The sequence below is a fragment of the Corapipo altera genome, unplaced genomic scaffold (assembly GCF_003945725.1).
Source record: "Corapipo altera isolate COAL_440 unplaced genomic scaffold, ASM394572v1 66, whole genome shotgun sequence".
Classification (NCBI taxonomy): domain Eukaryota; kingdom Metazoa; phylum Chordata; class Aves; order Passeriformes; family Pipridae; genus Corapipo; species Corapipo altera.
The window spans coordinates 4,750,915-4,773,181 of NW_020884924.1; the positions used below are offsets into that span (position 1 = coordinate 4,750,915).

At 39.5% G+C, this 22,267-nt stretch overlaps 1 protein-coding gene across 2 annotated transcripts in view; it reads right to left on the reverse strand.

Moving 5' to 3' along the window:
- Window positions 1-22,249, reverse strand: part of DROSHA (drosha ribonuclease III) — a 70,518-nt gene extending 48,269 nt beyond the window's left edge. Inside the window, exons 1-13 of one of the 2 annotated variants that reach the window (XM_027657431.1) lie at window positions 22,173-22,249; window positions 20,474-20,593; window positions 18,503-19,360; window positions 16,682-16,774; window positions 15,433-15,664; window positions 14,731-14,872; window positions 11,668-11,822; window positions 8,593-8,673; window positions 6,746-6,832; window positions 6,552-6,638; window positions 5,693-5,764; window positions 4,088-4,169; window positions 2,816-2,890 (exon numbers count right to left, since the gene is read on the reverse strand). In XM_027657431.1, the coding sequence (XP_027513232.1) occupies window positions 2,816-2,890; window positions 4,088-4,169; window positions 5,693-5,764; window positions 6,552-6,638; window positions 6,746-6,832; window positions 8,593-8,673; window positions 11,668-11,822; window positions 14,731-14,872; window positions 15,433-15,664; window positions 16,682-16,774; window positions 18,503-19,353 (1,957 nt within the window). In that variant the 5' untranslated portion in view covers window positions 19,354-19,360; window positions 20,474-20,593; window positions 22,173-22,249. The remainder of the gene's footprint in view (window positions 1-2,815; window positions 2,891-4,087; window positions 4,170-5,692; window positions 5,765-6,551; window positions 6,639-6,745; window positions 6,833-8,592; window positions 8,674-11,667; window positions 11,823-14,730; window positions 14,873-15,432; window positions 15,665-16,681; window positions 16,775-18,502; window positions 19,361-20,473; window positions 20,594-22,172) is intronic. The other variant, XM_027657432.1, reaches the window with a different exon arrangement.
- Between the last annotated feature and the right edge of the window lie 18 nt (window positions 22,250-22,267).

Here is a 22,267-nt window from a genome sequence, read left to right on the forward strand (position 1 = left end):
GCACAGCAAAGGTTGCTTGTAACAAAAGAAGACAGTATAATCTGACCGGCTTCAGGTTGCCAGCTACAGCTGTGAATATGCAAACAGGAAAGACAAGTGATGGTTCTGACAGATCACCACTCAGAAAACACCGACTATTCAAATTCGGTATGTTTGCTCACACCAGTAAAAAGATACTACATGTTACTAAAATGCTTTAATCTTGACATACATCTCTCCAATTCCCTCCTTCAATAACAGGGTATTAATCTGTAGATATGGAGGAATCTTCAAGTTTCATCCCCACATGAATGCTGATTTAGTTCCTCAGGAAGTAGAAACACTCTGGTCCTGCCATTGAGCATATTCTTTCTATCACTACACTCACAAAAAAGTAATGCTGAAGCCTTAGAGCAATATGGGGTATGATGCCACAGCACAAGGAATATGATCCTAGGCACACTGGAAAATCCTTGCAGAATTGCTGCATAACAGCAGCACTGTGTAAGATGATGTCCTCTACAAGACACCTGAAGGAACAAGCACTTCTCTTACTTCAGCTGGGATTACAGCACTATCATAGAGAAAAGGTGAAAGGGAATGGTGTAACCTGGCCTCTTAGAACAGTCAACTCACTTAAACTCCAAGAGGGAATCTTAAATGGGGAAAATATACCACAAGCCTCACTGGAAATAGAAAATACTTCTAAATAGCTACAGGGACAGATTTTTAAATGTGCAAAATTTTCCTTCAAATTAAAGGGGGACTCCATTTACTAGACTTGTTTTTCTTTGTCAACAAACTAGATTATCCTGTTATGCAAGAGGCAGCCCACATCCAACAATCATTAAAATAAAACGTGTACAGAAAGGCAGGGGTTGCTATAGACCGTCAAAGCTGGAGACCCTTTCTGGGTCAGAACATGCAGTACTTGGGACCTCAAATGTGTTTTTTTAGTCTTTTACTCTCCGACTATATTTATCAACATAAAAACCTATGACAATGAATACAATACAGCAACTATTCCACATGCTATGCATCTCTGGCACTCAGTACACCTGGTACGTCTAGCTCGAAGCTCAGAGCTACCCCCCAAGGCCTGTCTCTAAGTAAATCCACACAGAAAACCTGACATCCCCAACCTCATTATTTTTAGACCATGTTGGAAAAATAAGAAAGAAAGAAAGAAAGAAAAGTAGAGGGGATAGGAAATCAGCAATTCATTTCTATCTTTACAGAGACAGCTGATGGATGTGTGGAGATCTGATGCACCAACATATTCTTTGATTAGACATAAGACATGTTCTGCAAACATACCTGAAGAAGATAGATTCCCACTATCTAAAAATTAAAAATCTCCAAGGATATCTCAAAAAAAATAATCAATAAAAAATGAAAACTTGATTAAAAAATACCTGTCAAAAAGATGCTAAAAGGCAACTATACATGCAGAAATATCAGAAAAAAGACATTTTTAAAAAGAGTTAGAAGGCTGGGAACCTTAAAGAAGAAGCAGCACAGACGAATAACATGTTATAGAGACTTATCTCTCTCTATCACTAAACAATCCAACAGCAGAGAAAGAGCTGACTTCTAAATTAAAATAAAAAAAGAAGAATCAGAATATAAAAACCCTGAACAGGAAAACACCCTCAAGCTACACAAACCAAGCAGGTCAAACTTGTTCTCATCTTTTGATGAGGTCAAGTTAATCAGCCACATGTGGCTTGATAGCTTATTTTGTAAATTGCTTCAGCAAAACCAAATCAATGTTTGCTAGCAAGCCTCAGAGCTCTGCTTCTGATTGAACAGTGCTGTGTATCCAGGAAGGAACAACAATTAGAAATATAGTCATCTAACCATCAGTACTCTCTATGGTAACGAGCCAAACCTCATTTTGCTGCAGCTATAATTAATATCCCAACTAAGTTTCAAAGCCCAGAGCACAGAGCACCTCCAGGCCACAGCCCTCTTGATGAATATTGTTCCATGTTTCATGTGCACCCTCAGTCCAGCAGCTGAAACACATCCGTCTGTCCACACAACCCTTCTGAATAATCACTGGTAGGACCACAGCAGGACACATTTTCAACGGAGCCATGACATTTGTATCAACTGAAAGTCTGTCCTAGTATCTTAGGATGTGTTACATGTCTACAAAAGCTGTTCACTCAAAATGAGCTCCACACTGAAGCTCGTCACTGGATGGCAGGCTGGGTTGAATTGTATTGGAACAGTGGGTTTTATCTTTCACGATTTGCTACAAGGTCTCAGCTTGCATTAAGATAAAGAAACAATCAGAAAAACGTGCTCAGGGGTGCCAATCCTGTTGACCCTCAAAATTGCACATCAAGATTTTTAACATAATCACACCCTGAAGAGGAGAGGGGACATGAAATAGGCGAGATTAGGTAACAGCACTCCTCAAATGCCACAGCTCCACCACAGAGCAGGACAAGGATGACCCAGCACTGCCTAAAACTATGACAGAAATGAAAGCTGGAAGCAAGACTCAGCCTGCCCATCTGAATTCCAGTTCTGAGTAAATATCCACACTGCCAGCAAGCACAGAATCACAGAATATGGTGAGCTGGAAGGGACCCACAAGGATCATGGAGTCTAACTCCCAGCCCTGCACAGGACCATACCCAAGAATCACACCATGTGCCCGGGAGTATTGCACTAAAGACTTCGTGTAGAAGCACCAGATCTCTGTGCTGACTGAACCGTGGGACTTGCAATAAGGGGGTTTTTTTTTGTAGAGGTTTTTTCAGGGGATTTTTTTGGAAGGTTTTCTAAATCTAATTTCTATAAAGCTATGTAATACAAACATTACCTGGAAGAAATCTCACAAATCGTGGCATGAAGTGATATCTGGGACAGGAAACAGAATCATTTTCAAGTGAAGGACCTTAAATATGAAAAAAAAATACAGAAAATTTATGAACAGCAACATATTTGCCAAAGAAGAAAAAGAGCAACTTTGCTGCAAATGAAATCATTGAACGGTGATTACATTTGATAGGGCCCAAGTCGCAATTCGAAATGTAACGAAACGCACAGCAGAAAGGAACAGAGAGAACTTGCAGTGAAAGCTTTCACATGGACAATTTAAAAGAAATCTACAATAATTTCAAAATAAAAAGAGCCTAACAAAACCTCCAGTACATTTATGTAAAACAGTAATACAAAAAGATTGGTTTATATAATCAATTATTTCACTTAAGCCTTACAGATACGAGCACTGGTTTATTAGCTCCTCCCAATTAGCGGAGTCTTTTTTGTTTACAATAACAAAGAAAATTTCCATGGTACTATTTTGTGCGGGTATTTTTCATTTCCTATTCATCATATAAAGCTTTACATAAAAATAAAAACTAAACCAGTAAGTACCTAGTGTTAAAAAAGAACTATCAGAAGCAGTGATATGAAAGACAACCTGATAATCTGATATTAGAATATATTTAGCATCACACCAAAGACTACACAAAATGTATTAAACCTGAGTGCTCCTCTGCTTAACTGCAGTGAGTGCAGAGTGCATCTCCACAAAGTCAAGACACTAAGACCTACAGATACTGAAATATAATTCCTTTGATACATTCCTTTTTCTTTAAGACCATGGGAAGTATCATCCATGAAATTCTCCTTTGTTGCAGTCTTCACAGAAACAAGTATTTTCATCTTGTCAAGTCAAAAAACATTCAGCTCTAATGATATGTTATCCCTCCACAGCTGTCTGTATGACACTGCTTTGTAAGTTGACTGTAGAGAAATATGGTATGAGTAACTTGTTTGTTAGCTTGTAAAAATAAGAGAATAGTTGACTTGACACTTTGGCTTTCAAAATACCATGCCTATGATACTCTGAAATATTAAATGTACCGTAATATTTACTGTTTGATTAAAAAGAACAGTTTTGGATTAAGGTAGAAATTTAGTTTATCTGTGAGAATACAGAGCCAAGTTTGTGCATTCTCATTGCTAAAGAGTTCACACTATTGAACTCTAATATATTTCATCTTCTTGAACAATAAAGTGTTTGTCCCTCTCACATAAAACTGCATTTACATTGCTATTTTGAGGACCCTTTCAAAGGCAAAGTTACCTTTAAGATTCCAGTCATACAGCTCCAAAATATCTTTGAATAGATATGAAGAGAACAGCTCAAGACCTCTCACACAAAAATTCTGGAAAAACAAAGTAAAAACCAAAATTATAATTATATAATACTGTAATACAAATAATGCCATTCATGTATAAATAGAACAATAAAAAAACCTAGTGTCTTCATATTTCCCAACCATTAGATACTGGGTTTTGGAAACAGTATAGATATCTCTGTGATCATCTACTGTAACATAGCACAGTGGTCTCTTCAGAAAGCATTGTCAAGAAAGAATGGTATTGAAGACTCTTTATTGAATGCTCAAATCAACACTTGAGGCAGAAGTTATGAATCGGCAATAATGTGTCAAGCACTAAAACCATTTTCACCCGAGCAAGTTAAGCAGATGACATATTTCCGAGAAGTATCTTTTGCATAATTCATTTTCCCTACATACTCATATTAAAAGTTTATAAATCACCACCTGTGGTATCATTATCACTTCCATAGCAACATATCAGTGCAACACAAACTGAGGATTATGACCTCAACAGCCAACAGAAGAGGAGGAAAAAAGACAAAAGGGCTAAAAAAAAAAAGATTCTTTTCATCAAGTGGGCTAGTCCAGTGAAGGAACTTCTGGGTTGATATAAATTGTGCATGTATAATATCAATCATAACTTTCAAACCCAACACCACAATCTCTCTCACAAGAAATCATCAGTACAGATGGTCCACGAATAACATTGTAGCCATTTGACTATAAGTCCCCAAAATGGTCACTTCCCTGTTTCGCTTGGTGGCCATTTGTTGTTTCAGATCAAGATTTGCAAACAACACAGCAGATTCCCTAACAAGAAATGAATTGCTTTGATCACATTATTCTTTCTGAGGAATTTCAGGGCTGTTGCATATATTTAGATGCTGCTGAGCAACAGAAAAAGAGATAACTAGAAAAAAAATGCAAATATATGTGACTAAATTAAACACCGATCCTATCTTTGTAGTTAATATGCAGGGGTGTTTCTGTACCTACGCACGCTGTTCCACTGCAGCAATTTACTTCACAAACTGGCTTCACCAGGGATTAGTTTGTGATAGAAAAACCCACCATAAACAGATTATGAACTGAATGTGCTTTGTTTGTATCCACAGGAAATTTGTTTTGGCAACAGCTTATATTAAGTACTGATAAGCAATCTTCAGAGCTTCAAACTTACGATTAAGTTTCAGCTCTGCCACTGACTTATGCGGTCCTGGCAAACAGGTACCTCCACATATGCCTTATTTTTGTCATCCGTAAGAGAAGGGTAATACCTACCTCAGCTTACAAATAAAGAGTACCTGACATATATTGTATATAACTTAAAATGAAAGGAACCTATGGATATAAGCACTTCTTACGATTTGATTTTGATATATGATAGCCTAGGTAGATGGATTTACACTAGTACCTGTGAGTGCAAGTTCCTCTTCAGCCATTAACTCAGAACTCAATCAGTCTCTTAGAGACTTCACAAGATGGGATACTGAAGAGTTTAATCCATTAAGCACATCAACAATTCTTAAACCCACTCTGACTTTTAGACTAATTATCCTTCTTACCTCAGGCATCATCTCCTCAATAAAGTGAATTGTATAGTCAATGTTAAATCTGATTACTTTACACAGAGGAATCTGGAAAGAAAATAGAAATTCAGCATGAAGAACTATACAGCATCAAATATATAGTTAATACAACTTTGTATGCAAAGGTAATACTGTCTACTGAAAAGGGCACTTACTAAAATACCTACTCTGGAGGATCGTGCAAAGAGACAGGGACACAAGCCTGTGCAAAGGAAGCACCAGTTCTAACCTCCACCTCTGTAATAACGCAATGCTGACAGGAGGGATGGTAAGGAAGGTTAAATATTGCCATCTACTGGAAATGAAATTTTCTTCAGAAGCAAAAGTAAACCTGTAAACCTCAGTAAACCTGTATCTTCTCACTTGTATATTTGGAAGTGAATTTGTTGTTGGTGACACAACAAGTCAGATTGATACAGTGGTCTGAAAGCAAGATGTTTTTAGCACACTGCCAATTCTGTTGGCTATAATGTCTTAAAATGTGGTTTTAAGGCAACACCACATAAGAACTTCAGGATAAACTTACAGGTTTATACCAGTTTCATCCAATAAGCACTCTGAGAAGTTCATTCAACTAACTAGCAGGACAAACATCTAATTCCTTTTTTTCATCTTTGAAGAAGGTTTCTTTGTGGTCACAGTTTGAAGATGCTGCTTACCACAATTAGTCAAGACAAAACCTGAGACTCACTAGCAGAACTGTCTTTCTCCTGTCCACAGTGCTGGCAAGATGTTTGTAACATACAGGTATTATTGTTTTAGAGAAGTTTGGCTTCAGGGCAGAAATAGCATACCTTCTAAACAAACCCCAAGATGTAGCAATGAACATACTTACGTTTGTTAGTGGAGCATGTGCAAACATTGAGAACCCTTCAAAGATATATTCATGGTCATCATACTCAATAACAGTAGGTCTGTCTGTCTTAAAAAAGCAAACAAAACCACCACAGAGTAAACAAGAAGCAGTACTACTTTTGTCACTGAAAACAAAATTAGAGTCCTACTTAGAATTATTTATGAAGTACTTACTAAGAAGTTTGTGGGAGGCGACACAGTAATTCGGTAGTGGTATAGTCTTCCAGCATTATTGGTCATGGGGCGACACGGTTTAATGGGCTTAAAGAAAGAGATAAGTAGAACTATATGTAGAGTCAAGGCAAATTTAGATTAAAAGAGAGAATAAAGCATTTCTAATAGCCATGAAATATGAATTAGGAAAAATTAAATAAAAGCAGGTAGTCATAATTAATCGTTCTGGGGAGAGGGAAAGTGTGGCCTTATCTACATTTTCACTTTCAGAAATACTTTTAATGCTACTCAAAGGTAAAAAAAGGTGAAAAATATTGCTGTATTTTTTTCATTTTCCATTTGACTCTCCACCTTTCTTACACACCGCAGTTGGTTGTTTACAAGCCAGGCTAATTTCCTCTTCTGTACAAATTTGTTGCAGGAAACATATTTTTAAAAGTTTACAGAGGAACCTAGACTTCACATGGTAAGGTCTTAAAGTACATTATCAAAACAGACAGGTATCAGCTCATCTGCTTGGGGCAAATCTGAGACCTGAAGAGAAGGGACTACTCTATCACCACAGAGGCAGTTCTGGCAACCCCGCTCTCTTTCCCAGGTTGTAATGCCTGACTATAAGGTACAAAGGTAGCCAGCTCTCCATGCACTCTGGTGCAACACCAGACACCTGGGATTCTTGTTTCCCGACTTTTTCTGAAGCAGTTCTCTGTAAAGACCTATAACTCCTCAACAGTCAGATAAAAACCGTTTTTCATATGCCCTACATCCATTTTGTTGCAGTTCGGAGGCTGCCACCAGCCTGTCCAGAATACATCTGTCTGCATAGGAAAAAAAACCAAAACCACTGCAGTGAGCAGGGTACTACTCTAAACAGTGCTACAAAAGTTAGCCTGATGGCAATGGCAAGACAGTTATACCACTAGGCTGCTCTGGACACTTGGCAAAACCCATCCAGTAAGTAGGGTGATTACACAGGCTGTTCAACCCCAAAATAAGCTTCTCACTGCTGCAAAACAACAGTTACACACCAGTTAGTTTAAAGCTACGCAGTTTCTTCTGCAGGACAATGTAAAAATCACTATATCCTGGAGATTTTCTGAAACCTCAGATTCCCCGATGGCCTTGCTCCAGGGAGCAGCTGCCTTCATGCAACAAGTTTTATTTTTTTATATATATATATATTTTTTATATTTTTTCTCCTCCTTTTATCCCTCCTTCTTTGTAAGAAACACACTAGAGATAATGATCCTGAACTAGAGTGATTTCGAGTAAGCTTCAGACCAAAGCTATTTTTCCAAACTCGATAATTTCACAGAAACACGCATAACTCCTTTAGCTGCAGAGAAATAAAAGATATGTAAGAAGGCCTACTGAAAAATAAATGCTTCAAGAAAAAGTACAACAATAAATTGTAAAATCTACATGCTAAGGCAAGAACACCTCCTGACAATCTTTGTGCTCCTTTCAACAGCAGAATTACTATTTAGTTTTCCTTTTAAAGTAATCACTTCACAAAGCAGGCCCTCCACAACCTACTCATACGCATGAAGACAGTAGAACTTAAATCACAAGATCTTTTTTATTAAAGCAATTGTGTTTCAGAAACTTAAAAAACACCCAAACATAGAACTAAACAAACACAGGCAGAAGTTTTCCCTAGTTTTCAGGTGGATTTCATTACCAGTATTGCATTTTAAATATGAGGTTACACAACTAAGTGATTTAAAGTTGCACAGGAGTTTTTTACTTAGCCTGTAAATCATGGGGAAAAAACTCAAATCAACCCAATTAGGAATTTACAGCAGTAAGTTTGTATTCATAATTGCAATTCTTAGAATTACTAATACCTCTTCACCAGGATAAATGCCATGTCTTATTCCCGTTCGTCGAGCTTTAGCACTGCACTTGCACAAAGGTCCATCATTCATCTGTCAAAAACAAAATGGGATTCTGTTTTCTTGAAAGTGGTTTTGGAAAAGTATGTTGGTTTTAATGCCCAGAGTGCTCATGTTTCTAAAAGCCTGTCATGCTTAGATTAAGTGGATGTTCTTAAGCCAATAAAACTGAAAACAGTATAGACTAATGTAAGAGAACTGCACAACAGCATTAGAACTTCATCACTGTTTCAGAAGCACAAGATGGAAACCAACACTCTCAGCAGAATTCTACCTCTCTGCTATCACATACATCTTTTCCATTTCCTATACATACGAACAGCACACTGCCTGTCTAAAATAAAATTCAGGTCCTAAACATGCATGTGCCAATATTTACATGCCGAAATCTCAACACTGAAACAGTTCCACTAAACTCACTGACTGAAAATCCATCTCCAATTAAGCCCTCTGCCATGGGACAAGGCAAACCATTTGAGTATTTTACTTGGTACTTTAGAGAACTAATGGGAACACTTCAAATCCAACCTGCGAACAGATCAGTAAAAAAGATAAAGGGGGAAAAATACCACTTCAGTATTCTATATGGGTGGACCAAGTAGCTATACCAAAAAGAGCCAATGCACATATTATAAAGCTAGTGTCTTTCTTTTTGCTTTTATGACCAACATCAATGCAGACTATCAATTACTGCAACACCTTAAAGGTTTCTCCTTTTAACATTATGCTCGCTGCAGAAATACAACGAAAGATGCCCAGAACCAAACCAGAGAAACAAATTAAGTTCCCAACCCAGGTTTTAATCCAAGTTTGAATCTAAGAACTTGAACTTTTTTCAATTTAAGAAAAAAAAAGCCGATAACCTTGCAATGCAATACAAAACCAGCAGAACTTTTCATACTTTTACAAGCAGTCTGAAAACACAAACATCACCCATGGTGGGGCTAAACAACATCAACACACAATAGATATAACGAGAAGACATCACAGGAAGCAAGAACCACCAAACTGCTGCTAATGTTAGTTTTAGGCAGTTAGGATAGGGACAGAAGTTTTACGTTCTGATGTTAATTCTCTGAATGTTGACCTCAATTTAGCTTCTTAAGACTGGTATGTACAAAGGAATGTAAGAAGCAGGGCACTTTACTTCGACAACTTAAGTCACACAGTCTTAACAATGCAGTGACATGAGAGCTGGTTGTTCACACTTTTTTTCCCTGCACTCTGAGACCCTTGAGGAAAGTACAGGCTCAAAGAAAGTGAAGCATGCTTACAGGTAAAAGCGTACTTCCTCATTGGCTTAGACAGCCACAAAAGAGAAGAGAGTTAAAAATGCAGTCAACAGTTAATTGCTCATCAGTCCTCCAAAACTAAGGGCCTACAGAGGCTATTTAAATAATCATCACTTATTTTCAAAAATCTCATCCTTATTTCTTAGAATTGTTCAGCATTAATATTGCCTCTGTTATATTAAATGCACAGACCAAAGTTGAGAGATATATGAAGTACTTGTAAGGCCCAGGACTTGAGAAGCAAGTCGGATACATATATACTTTGTCCCTCATGACACTGTTCATGGAAAAAAGCACAGAAGAGCAATCATGAAGTGATGATAAAATGATGGTGAAAGATCACAAATTTACACAGGCAATGTCTTCTAACTTTCTCTGACCAACAGGACAGCAAAAACAAGCAGATAACGCTTGCAAGGAAAAGGCCACTGTGGTGACATTGGATTTAACAATTTATTTTCTGGCAACTGTCAGCATTGCTGGAGATTATCCAAAATGACAAACAAACTTCTCAGATTGAAGGGTTGGCAAGATGCATCCTACATATCTAGTTCCGTGCCAGACAGAGTACTTGTACAAGTCAGTGCATTCCTGTTTTATTTTGTTGTAGCTAGAAAGCATTTTGGCATACTAGATAAATACCTATGCAAATTTCAAATGTTTTCAAATAAAACCTACTCAGAAGTAATACAGCACTGACAAGCTCACCATGATCCAATTTCAGCCCTTTCAAGAAAGATGAAGAGGTAATCTCAAGAAAGTTTTTGGGAGAGAGTTTTTGAGCAGGAAACTCATATACTAAACATTCCTGAATCTATTCATTCTACTGTTATTTCACTTTTTTTTTTTAGCTAATATTCTGCTTAGAACATTACTTTGAAGTGTGCCTAAGAGCTACACCATTTTTATAGTTAAGTATCTAAACAGTTCACTACTTTTGTTTTCCACACAAATAAAAATAGCTAGCTATGCTCAATCAATTTTTTTTAACTAGAAGTATAAATATGAATCTATAATAGAATATTCAACAGACCTTTGAATTACCACAGTGGCAATATGCATTGCAGTATCTCTTCACATTATGATTTGTTGCATACTAAACTCATGCATCATACAAAGTGCCAGAAAAATAAATTTACTGAGATGCCTCTTGACAAGGAGAGAATAGACTGTAAAATATTTATCTAAGAAAGATGAAGATGGTGAATTTGCAAACAAAAGCTAGTCTTCTGTGCAATGTTCAAAACAACACTTCATGAGCTCAGCAATTACATTTAATGAGAACTACAGTCTCCATGCAATTACAAAAGAACTGCTACACAAGAAATTAGAACCATTAACTGCATATTTAAAACATTATTTATCATTACAAGCTGAGAGCTTCAAGGTGAATTTGTAAAGGACATAAACATGTTCCCTTTTCTCCATCACAGAATTCATTTGTATACCTTTATCTCAGGGCTAAGAGGACAACATTAGCACACTGTTAGCAATTCAGGCTTTATTAACACTGCCAGACATGATTCCAACTGAATAATCCCCATGATTAATTAGCTGGAACCATACTCTTGAAATCAAAAGTGAAGTGCTTTGAAGATGAGAGAGAAAAGGGAAAAGGGGGTAAAGAAAGCATTTTGAAATAGATGCCACCTGGCATGTTTGACAACAAGACAGAATTTTCGGTCTATGGGGAGAATGACTTTTGGACACACAGCGCTTTTTCCTCTCACCGTACCTGCCCTGGATCGTTGTACCACAGTTCTTCATGGAGACGATCAGGGTGTGCTTTTTTACGCTTAATTTCTGCAATGACGTCAATAACATCTGAATCCGAACTGCTAGAGCAGCTGCTGTCATCTTCAGAGTCACACTCGGACTCACTGGAGCTCTCTGGTTCACACAGTAGAAACAAAGACAGCTGAAAAACACTTACACACGCTCTCTTCTCTGTAGCAATGCACTCTCTAACATGACATATCTAAACATGGCATACTCAAAGTTAAAGTTGTGCATGACACTCGCACTAAGAAAAAGATGGACAGCAACTCCATTTTTAATTAAAAATGACAAAAAATGCTATAGATATTAAATACCTATAAGAAGAGCACCTGTTTGCACACATGAGAGAATGCTGTTTGGCTGCCCAGGAGCACCGCTGATCAGTCACAGAAAACCAATTTCAATTACTTGATGTTAAAGATTTTAGAGCTATAACCAACACAAGTATTACTGTAAAGTTAAAAAAAGCACATACAAAAAAAAAAAAAAGAAAAAAGAGAAAGAAAAAAGAGAAACAAACACACATAAGGTCACTAGCACAAGCTAAGCAGAACCTCTTGTTTAGAAGTTAATTCTTCTTGCTATGAGCAAAATGCTTATGTCTAGTTTCATTTTACCTAAAAACGGTCCTGTCTGTAGCAGGATATTGTCTGTTTAAGTGTTTTTGAAACAACACATATGGATAGAATTATTACAGAATATGTACTGTCAGACTCATTTGTCAAAATCAATTCTTTCTAATAAATCCATTAACACATATTAGAAACCACAGGCAAGAAGAAAACCTGGAATTTAAATAATTTAAATAATTTGAATAAATGCTTTCATAGCCAACGTATATACTAGGATGCAAGAAAGGTTTATTATTCTTGCAATAAAACACAACATTTCTTCCATTTCTAAGTTTCGACTTAAGAAAAAATATATTATTACAGTTAGTGCTTTGAAATACTGTGAAACTATGGTTTAAAATACCCATACTTACTGAATACAAGACTCTCCTTAGTTAAAAGAAAAAGGAGAGAGAAAAAATGAGAGAATACCACTAGTAAAATATTTCCCTTCTTTTTTTTTTAAGATGCATTTTTACACAGTTCATAATTTGGAACAAAGTGTTATTAAAATATGTCCTTGGAATGTATGGTCAGATACACTCAGCTGAAATTGAGTTTTCTCTAAATGTGTGCTTGCATGTATCACTACAAATATTCACAAAGACTTCAATGTTAAAAGTTCTCTGATATACAACTCGTTATTGTTTAAGTCTAATTTCAGGTGCAAAATGAGCACAGGACCTGTGAGACTAAGCTGGAGTTCTGAAAGACCAACGCAGAACTTCTGGATTTCACACACTGAAATCACAGAGTCATAGAATGATTTGAGTTGGAAGGGACCTTAAAGATCATCTAGTTCCAAACCCTCTGCCATGGGCAGGGACAGCTCCCACTAGATCAGTTTGCTCAATGTCCCACTCAAGCCAGCCTTGAACACTGTCAGGGATGGGGCATTCACAAATTCTGTGGGCAGCCTGTTCCAGTGCCTCACCACCCTCATAGTAAAGAACTTCTTCCGTAATCAGCCTTTCATGATCTAAAAGTGTTCCTGGAGTGCGTTGCTATCTCACTGCAATACACAATTACTGCTAACACGAGGCAGAACAGAGACAGCATTTACTGAAGTACAAAATAAGACAAACTACTAGACAGTACAGAAGCACGGCTGTAGGAGAAGCTGGCACAGACACTGAGTCATCCCAGGGGACCAGTGAAGACACAGAGCTTTCAGGTCCTCCAAAAATACTGGAAAAAGAAACACAAAGAAATTGCTCTTGGCCCAATCAACCAATCATTTTAGCCTGGAGCAGCAGGCTTTCTTCCTGCAGAGATCTGAGAAAGTGAGGGCTTTATGCAGGTATGTTGAAGTTAGCAGTTTTGTCCTTGATTCATCCACATGAAAAAACACCTCCTAAAACCCCCTACAGTTAACTTTTCTTGTGATTCTTGAATGAATTCAAATAAATGCAAATTTTCTGTTCAAAAAAAAGTTTAAAAAATGGTTTTCTTTACAAAAGCGAATTCACATTTTATTTCATCAGTGTGTATTTTTTCTCATCTTGACTGTATCCTTTTACACCATCAGCATGTACTTAACTATGCCATTATGTCGGTATTTCAACTTTAAAAATTACATATAAAAAATTCTAAAGAGTTACTAAGCTGAGATATGAGAGTCTGAAGCAGCTCATCTGGCAAACACAAAGCATCAGTTAAGAAGAAAATCCAACAGAGTACCTAAATTACTGTGTCTACGGATTTCCTGAACTAAAGCAACTGACTAAAAACACACTATGAAATGCTGGAAGTATGAAAGGAAGAGCTAACAGTTCTCACAAAACTAAATAAGAAAAATAGCTTTCACTGACTTCTGAGTAGACGAACTGATATAAAAATCTATGCCCCGCTAATTCAACCACTATTTCCCCAATAAATGATGCTGCTAGCAGATGTATTTCACTGCAAGATGATCCATTTGGGTGGCACATGACAATGCAGATAAAGTATGTTATGTAAACAGATGTGTAAGTCTGATAACAGTAAGGAGAGTTGCACAACAAAAGTACAATCCAGAGGAAAGATTCGGTGACATAAAAAGCACATCTATGGGTTTATCACCACTACTCTTTCTTAGTTTTTAGAAATATAAGACCAGGAGTTCCTCAAAGCCTCTCATGTACCATTCTTTGGACTATCTGATCATGCTCAGAGTGCTTTTATGCCATGGAAGAAACCAGCATACAGTAGTGCTGGATACTCTCCATTTTCCCCTAAGCTTTCTGGGTAAAGAATCTAGCTCTGCTTTAGTCAAAAGCTAGAATAAAACTCCCATGGATACGCAACACAAAGGAGGGATTTTAAAAACACAGATTAACCTACCAACATTATTAAATACACACAACTACCAAAACAGGTTAACTAGAGATTACTCCGTTTCTCCGAGCTTTGTCATCATTTCAGCCTACCTAAATCTTCATCCAGCTTGGTCTTTGGTGGCTCCCATGGTGGCCTGGCTGCTTTGGCCTTTGCCTGTCGCTTTCCTAACTCCTCATCAAATTTTTCATACAGATCTCGGAGCTTGCTTGTTCCTACCACAGTAGAGTCCCCCTGTCAATAAAAAAAATCAGAGCAACAACAAAACAAAACAATACAGTGTTGAAATAGCACGTGAACACAACACGTAGCAGCATTTCTGAAGAAAAGCAAGGGGGGGGGAAGACAGATCTATGCAGTTCAATGAAACATGGAAATATCTATTAAGGTTTTAGCATACTATTACATTGCTTCACTAGGTGAACTAGCAGGGAAATTACCTCCTTTGCTAGTATAATATTTCTCCAAGATTGTGGGAATACATGGTGCTTGAGGTATCTTTGCTCAAACACAGGCACAATGGGGAAAAAAAAATCCCTCCTGGAGACAAAAAAAAAGTAGCCCTGTTCCATGTACCACTAATCTGAATGCTAACAGACAGAAGAAACTGATGAAAATAGAGAATAGCACCAAAATATAAAGCCGCTAACACGGTTAAAAGACTGAGATGATTGGGGGAAGAGAAGAATTAAATTACATAAAACATGATCCTGATGAAGGGTTCATATTAATCAAGTAATCAAATAATCAATAACGGACTGTGTACAGTAATTTTAAAGTTCTCACAAACATACCACTTGATCCATGGGGTCATTGGAATAATAGCTTTCAGAATGGGTGCAGCGAACCCAGACTGGTTTAAGTAACTCCTCGTCTTCCTCTTCATTTTTTTCAGATGCATTCTCCTCTGATTCTTTGTCTTTGACAGTAGTATAACTTTTCTCTTTGCTGGAGCTCTGGTTCTCAGACCACCTTTCTCTATCCTCCTCCCATCGCGGTCTCTTTCTCTCTCTGCTTGGAGATCGGCTTAATGGGAGAAAGCAAGCAAAAGCAATTCCCTTTATCATTTTAACAGTGACAATTTTATAATGAAAAGCAGTTTGCTTCAGATCAGTAGGTCATTCTACCATACAAGTTGCAGCAAAATCTAGTTGCCTTTCCTGCTTTTAACTTGCACTATAAAGGATAGAAGAGCACTTTGTAGTTCTGATGTACTATAAAAATTACTTAAAATTCAAAGTGTTTTTTTATTTTAAATCTTACTCAAGAATAATATGTAATAATAACAATATATAATACATAATAATAAATAATAATAATAATAATATATATGAAAATATATATGCTATCTTAGATTAAAATACTTACTAGTGTTCTAGGTGAATTTATTTTAATTTTGTTCCAAAGTTAGAAACTTATCAGTAAAAACTAAAAGTCACATCACTCACAACTAAAACTTACAGTAAGAACTTTTAATACATAGCCCACAAAATATTTGCATGACAAAAGACTTGGGGTTTTATTAGAAGGATTATACAGAAGCCACACTTCTGCTACTCTAACACTCTGACATCCCTGTGAACAACACAATTTGTGACAGTCCTTATGTATTGCAAGAGTAATGCTTTCAAAACATGAATTAGGAAAAACACCTACTATTTTTTTCATATCCTCTACCTATAAAACCAATAATGTTGCACTGATTTCAGCTATCCAGCATTCAGAAGGAGCACCAAGAAAAACCCCTAAAAGATAATCTAAAGATAGAATGATTTTAAATAATTATGGTACTTTACAGACTGGAAATAGATACAAGAGGAAGTCTTTAGGACACAGCAGTGAAAGTCTCTCTCCAGAGATAAATCCTGTTTCTAACTCTACAAGGTCTTGAGATAGCTGACATTTGCATGTATAAGTAGATGGTTATAAATTTAAGACACTCAGTTTCTGAGTTTAAAACCAGGTACGTATGCATACACAAAACCGCATGAGTGGATGCACAGAGCCTCAAATACTCAAGAGACCATACACAACCTCCCTTACCTTCCTGCTCTCTTGTAATCTTTTTTGTAGGATCTGTCTGGTGATGGTGATCTTCTGCTGTCACGGTGCCTATGCCTCTCTCTCTCCCGCTCCCTTAGAAAGTACGAAAAATAAGTTAAATGAGAAATCTGGAATTTCATATGTTCCATACCTGAAATGTGCACAGAAGCAGCCTGAGATCACATTACGCAAAATGATATCCACATGCTGACTGCTAAAAATGCAGATATTCTTGACGCTGACGTCCAAGAAATTTGCAAAGGACGGTCACCTATCCATCTCCTCTGCCTTTGTCATAAAGCCATCTATCTCAATATGACAGTTAATTCATACCATGCAGAAGCAACTTCTATGAATTCACCACAGGACTTGTTACCATCTTCCTCTTCTCCGGTTATGAATGGAAAAGGGTAAGATACTGCATCTTTAATCATTCCGAAAGCCTCAAGAAACGGACAAAAAATCCCATCCCATGCACAATAGCTTTGTAAGCACAGCAGTCATGCAAGTGTTTGAGGCAAGCCCTCTCTTCTTTACAGTCAACTCAAGCATACACAAAAAAATGGACAGATACAGACAATTTGCATGATGCCAAAACTATGACTCTCATCTACAAGACTCAGCTTGCACATATGCATAAAGTATTTGATAACACAAACATACTTTTGGGGCAAAAGAGCTTTAAATTAACTCAAGGCTTGAGGAAGAGTGGTTGGAAAGCTGCCCAGTGGAACAGGAGATGAGGATGTTGGTCACAGCCAGCTGAACATGAGCCAGCAGTGTGCCCAGGTGGCCAAGAAGGCCAATGGCATCCTGGTTTGTATTACAGTGTGGCCATTAGGAATGGGGCAGTGACTATCCCCCTGTACTTGGCACTGGTGATGCCATATCTTGAGTCCTGTGTCCAGTTTGGGTCTCTCACTACAAGAAAGACATTGAGGAGCTGCAGCATGTTCAGAGCAGGGCAACAGAGCTGGTGAAGGGTGTGGAGCACAAGTCATATGATGAGTGGCTGACAGAGGTGGGGTTGTTTAGCCTGAAGAAAAGGAGGCTCAGGGAGGATCCTACTGCTCTCTACAACTACCTGACAGTAAGTTGCAGTAAGGTGGGGGTCAGTCTCTTCTCCCAAGTAACAAGTGACAATGAAAGGAAACAACCTCAAGTTGCAGCAGGGGAGATTTCATTTGGATATTAGGAAAAATTTCTCCACTGAAAAGGTTGTTGAGCACTGGAACAGGCTTCCCAGGGAAGTGGTGGTATCACCAGCCCTGAAGGCATTTAAAAGAGATGTAGATGTGGCACTTAGCAACACAGTTAAGTGGTGGAGTTGGCAGCATTAGTAAAGGGTTGGACTTGAAGACCCTAAGGATGTTTTCCAAGCTAAATGATTCTATGAAATTATTGTATACATTAGGCAGGAAAGATCACACAGGCAGTTTTCATACTCTGCTAACAGCTGACAACTTGTTAGTCCACCCAGCTGTGGATCTATTGTGAGACAGAAACTTCATGATAAATCCCACAATAAGCAGTGCACACTCATCATCTGAATGATGTCGACACAGCCTACAACTGTCTCACTTCCTTTAACAGGTTCATGGTAATGTTCACTTCAGTCCTCTCTTGAGATCACAGGCTGGCTTGCTGAGGTCTTCACCCTGAACATAATCACACAGGCAGGTCTTTCCATCAGACCTGAGTACTGGCTACCTCCTGAGCTAGAGGGAAAAACAAGGGTGGGGGAAGAACATTGATGCAAACAAATACTATGAGGCAACAATGACATCTCTCCCCCTGCAGGCAGAAAATACCTCAAGTTACCTGTTTCGCTCGTAACTTCTGTGATGAGGCGATATCCTTCCTCTGTCATAATCCGTCCGGTGCCGACTGCTCTCCTGCCTCCTCCTATCCGGACTCCGGCCTCGATCCCGACGATCCCCATGGTTAGCAGACCGATGCCTGTCCCCGTGGATGTGACCGTGTTCGCGATGTCGGTGCTCATCATAGTGCTTGCTCCTGTCTGGAGACCGCCGATCACTTTGAGGCTTCTCTCCCTGGTACTGACCCGTGTGCCGAAAATGGCTGCTGCCACCACTGCTGTTGGTAGTGCTGCTCTGGAAGGAGGCAGAGTTGTGCTGATAGCTGTTGAAGCTAGGTGGTGGGAACGACTGCTGGGAGTATCCCGTGGAGTACACAGGCTGGTAGTTGACCTGCTGTGGCATGACTGGTGGGGGAGGAGGGTGTGGTACTGTGGGAGGAGGCATCATGTAAGGAAAGGTGCTTTGTCCAGCAGGAGTTCCTGGCACAGGAGTGTTGCTAGGATTTGGCACTGGTGGCGGAGCGGGAGGGAAACATGGAGGCACTGGGAAGCTCTGCCTCATCTGATGGTTCGGAAATGGTGGCCTCATGGGACACTGGTTGATGGGATTTTGTGTGGAAGGGGGCACTGGAGGAGGATAGGGCACAAAGTCTGGCCTGGGAGGCATGTAACCAGTGGCTGGAGGGTTTGAATAGGTTGTTGGAGGGGCAGTTTGCTGGTCATACTGGTACTGTATGGAGGGCTGCTGTGGGTGAAGCTGCCGTAGGTTCTGAGGGCGGTAGGTCTGCGTTGAAGTTCTTGCTCCTGGTCCTCCCTGACCACGGGGACATCCTCGTCCAGAATGGAAAGACATGGCTCACCTTTAATAAGGAAAGTAAAAGTCCAGTGTCACACAATTTTTGTAAGATGTCCTTACTGCATTTGCAGGAACTAATCCTAAAATGCTGAAACTATAGTTTTTGCAGTTTCCTTTAACAGAAGTAGTAAACAATGTCTACCAACTTTCACTGGGAGCTTTGTGCTCCTCAGACCTCTAGTACAGGTCATTTATGTTCCTTTGATTCCTTTAAGCCTCTAATCCATGAATGCACTCTAGAGTCTTTCTACCAAAGCTGGACCATGCTTTCTGACTTAGAGCAATGTTAATTTCAAAAAACTATTGATATGATGACTGGTCAAGGATTCAAGCACCTCTACTAGCACTTAGAAACTCTGACATAAAAACCTCAGATACCCCACACCGAAGAAACCACTCATTATTAATAATTCCAGTTGTAATCCAAAGCTGCATAAAAAGGAGTTCTTTGTAGAACACAATTCTAAACTTTGGGTAGAATGACATGACTAACACTCCATTGCAAGTTACCTGGTCCAACAAATCATGTAAATTTTAAATGAGATAGTAGTAATTTACATTCACAACTGAGTCCCCAATTTACTAAAGGACTGAATTCAACAGACCCTTGAGTGAGGTAGGTATATTTTTGTTGAATGTGAATCTTATAGGTTACGGAAAACAATTTTGTGTAGACTGTGCAATTCCTTCATTTTCATTGAAATAAATGGTTCCCAAGAAATCCCTCAGCTGCCTTCTTGGCCTTGTTACCTTTCAGCAATTGCTTCAAGTAGGCTTAAGTGTTGCTCAAAGCTACGCATGTATTTAAGGCATTGTATTAATGTTTATAAATGAAAACCACTGTGCTTCATCAGTTAAAATTGATTCTTTAATTACAATGTTAAGTTTCAAAAACTGAAAAAAGGGGGACAAAAACACTTTATGGCTGGAATAGAGGGAGAGGGAAAAAAATTAGCTAAGCACCCACAGAACTGAAATCCTGTTTTCCATAAAGGGAAGTGAGAGAAAGAAAGGGAAGACACAGACAACTGGAAAGATCACCAGAAACACAAAGCAGAGCCTCCCTTTTAATGAGGCTTTCTTGATGGTGAAGTACATGCACAGAACATTCTCCCACCTGCTATAGAGCAACATGGCCAACCTGGACTGCTCAGAGCACTACTCTCAGCTGCACTTCGGTGCCACTGCAGCAAAAGATGTAGCTCTTGCTGAGAGAAAGCAGACACCTTCTGGTGAACTGTAGGGAGAAAGGAAAAGAAACAGAGAGGAAAAGTACTGACATCAAAGAGGAGGAATCAAGAGGACCCTAAGACTCTCCTTACACATGCAGGGCTTATTGGAAGTCTCTGGAATTGGTGGCAGTGATATTCATTCCCTCTCCAGAACAATCAAATGCCAAAGTGAGAAACCCACATTTCTAGGAAGTAGCAGCCACAATGGTATAAAGTCACTTGTTCCTCTCAGTCAGCCTGTACCTGCTCAGCACCCTCCAACTTTGTAAAGGCTCTCAAAAAAAAACCAGGGAGAAAAAAGAAAGTCAACTTCCATTATTTCATACAGCAATAGTGCAACCTTGTATAATTAATAATTCTATTGCATTACATACTGAATCAATTTTGCTTTAGTTCTCTTGTCATGCTCTTACACAGCTCACGCTTGTAACAGTAAACTGTTTCAGACTTTGCTAACATTTACATACATATTTTATTTAAACAGGCTAAGTGAAGGTCACTGTACCACAGTGCCTTGTCTTTAAGTGTGTTTCTTTTTAATATGTCATAGCATTCAAATAACGGGTTTTCTTTATCAGTTCTCTTAAATAGGCTCTAAGATCTCCTCAACACCAGAGAACTGCTCTGGTTCTACCACCTTAATTCTACCACTCCTTCAGAATGCACAGAATCACAGCTGGAAAAAGAAATTCAAAAAATACAAGAAACTATTTTAAAGATCCCTCTGCTGCAAACTCTAGTCACATCCAATTTTTATTTAAAGTTAGGTAAGTACAAAAACACCAAAAAGCACAAACTCCCCTTTTCCTGTCACCTAGAAGAGGAATGTATTGCACTGGTGGGGGCCGTTGCACATTAAAGCAACATTGGGTCCCTAAAAAAGACCGAACAAACTCGCTTCTCCCAGACGACACACCTCTGACAGCAACAGGGCACAGACATATCTTGAGTAGACGAGTGAGAGGGGACCTCATCAATGTCTCTACGTATGTAAAATGGGAGTGTCAAGAGGATGGAGCCAGGCTCTTCTCGGTGGTGCCAAGCAACAGGACAAGAAGCAATGGGCAGAAACTGATGCACAGGAAGTTCCACCTGAACACGAGGAAGAACTTCTTTACTGTGCAGTGACCGAGCACTGGAACGGATTGCCCAGGAGAGCTTGTGGAACCTCCCCCACCGGAGATTTTCAAGAACCATCTAGACGCAATCCTGTGCCATGTGCTCTAGGACGACCCTGCTTGAGCAGGGAGCTTGGACCAGATGACCCACCGTGATCCCTTCAAACCTGACCCATCCCGTGACTCTGTGACACCCGGCCTCCCGACTGCCCCCGGAGGGGTGGCAGCACGGAGACCGCCTGGTGCTGAGCCGACACCCGGCCAGGCCCTGCTGCCCGCACCAAGAGCTCCTGCCCGCCACCCCGACCCCCGCCAGCACCGCGGAGTCGCCGCGCCCGCTCCCCTGAGAACCTGCGCGCCTCCCCATCCCGGCGACCGCCGAGACCCGCGGCACCAGAGCAGCGCGGAGTGGCCCCGGGGAGCCCCCGCCCGCCCCGCCGAGGGTAGCCGGGCACGCCGAGCCCACCTGGCCCCGCCGCCGCCACCGCCGCCGCTGCCCGGGCCAGCCCTGCCCGCAGTGCTCCGGCTCCGGAACAGGAAAGCGATGGGAGGTTCTACGGG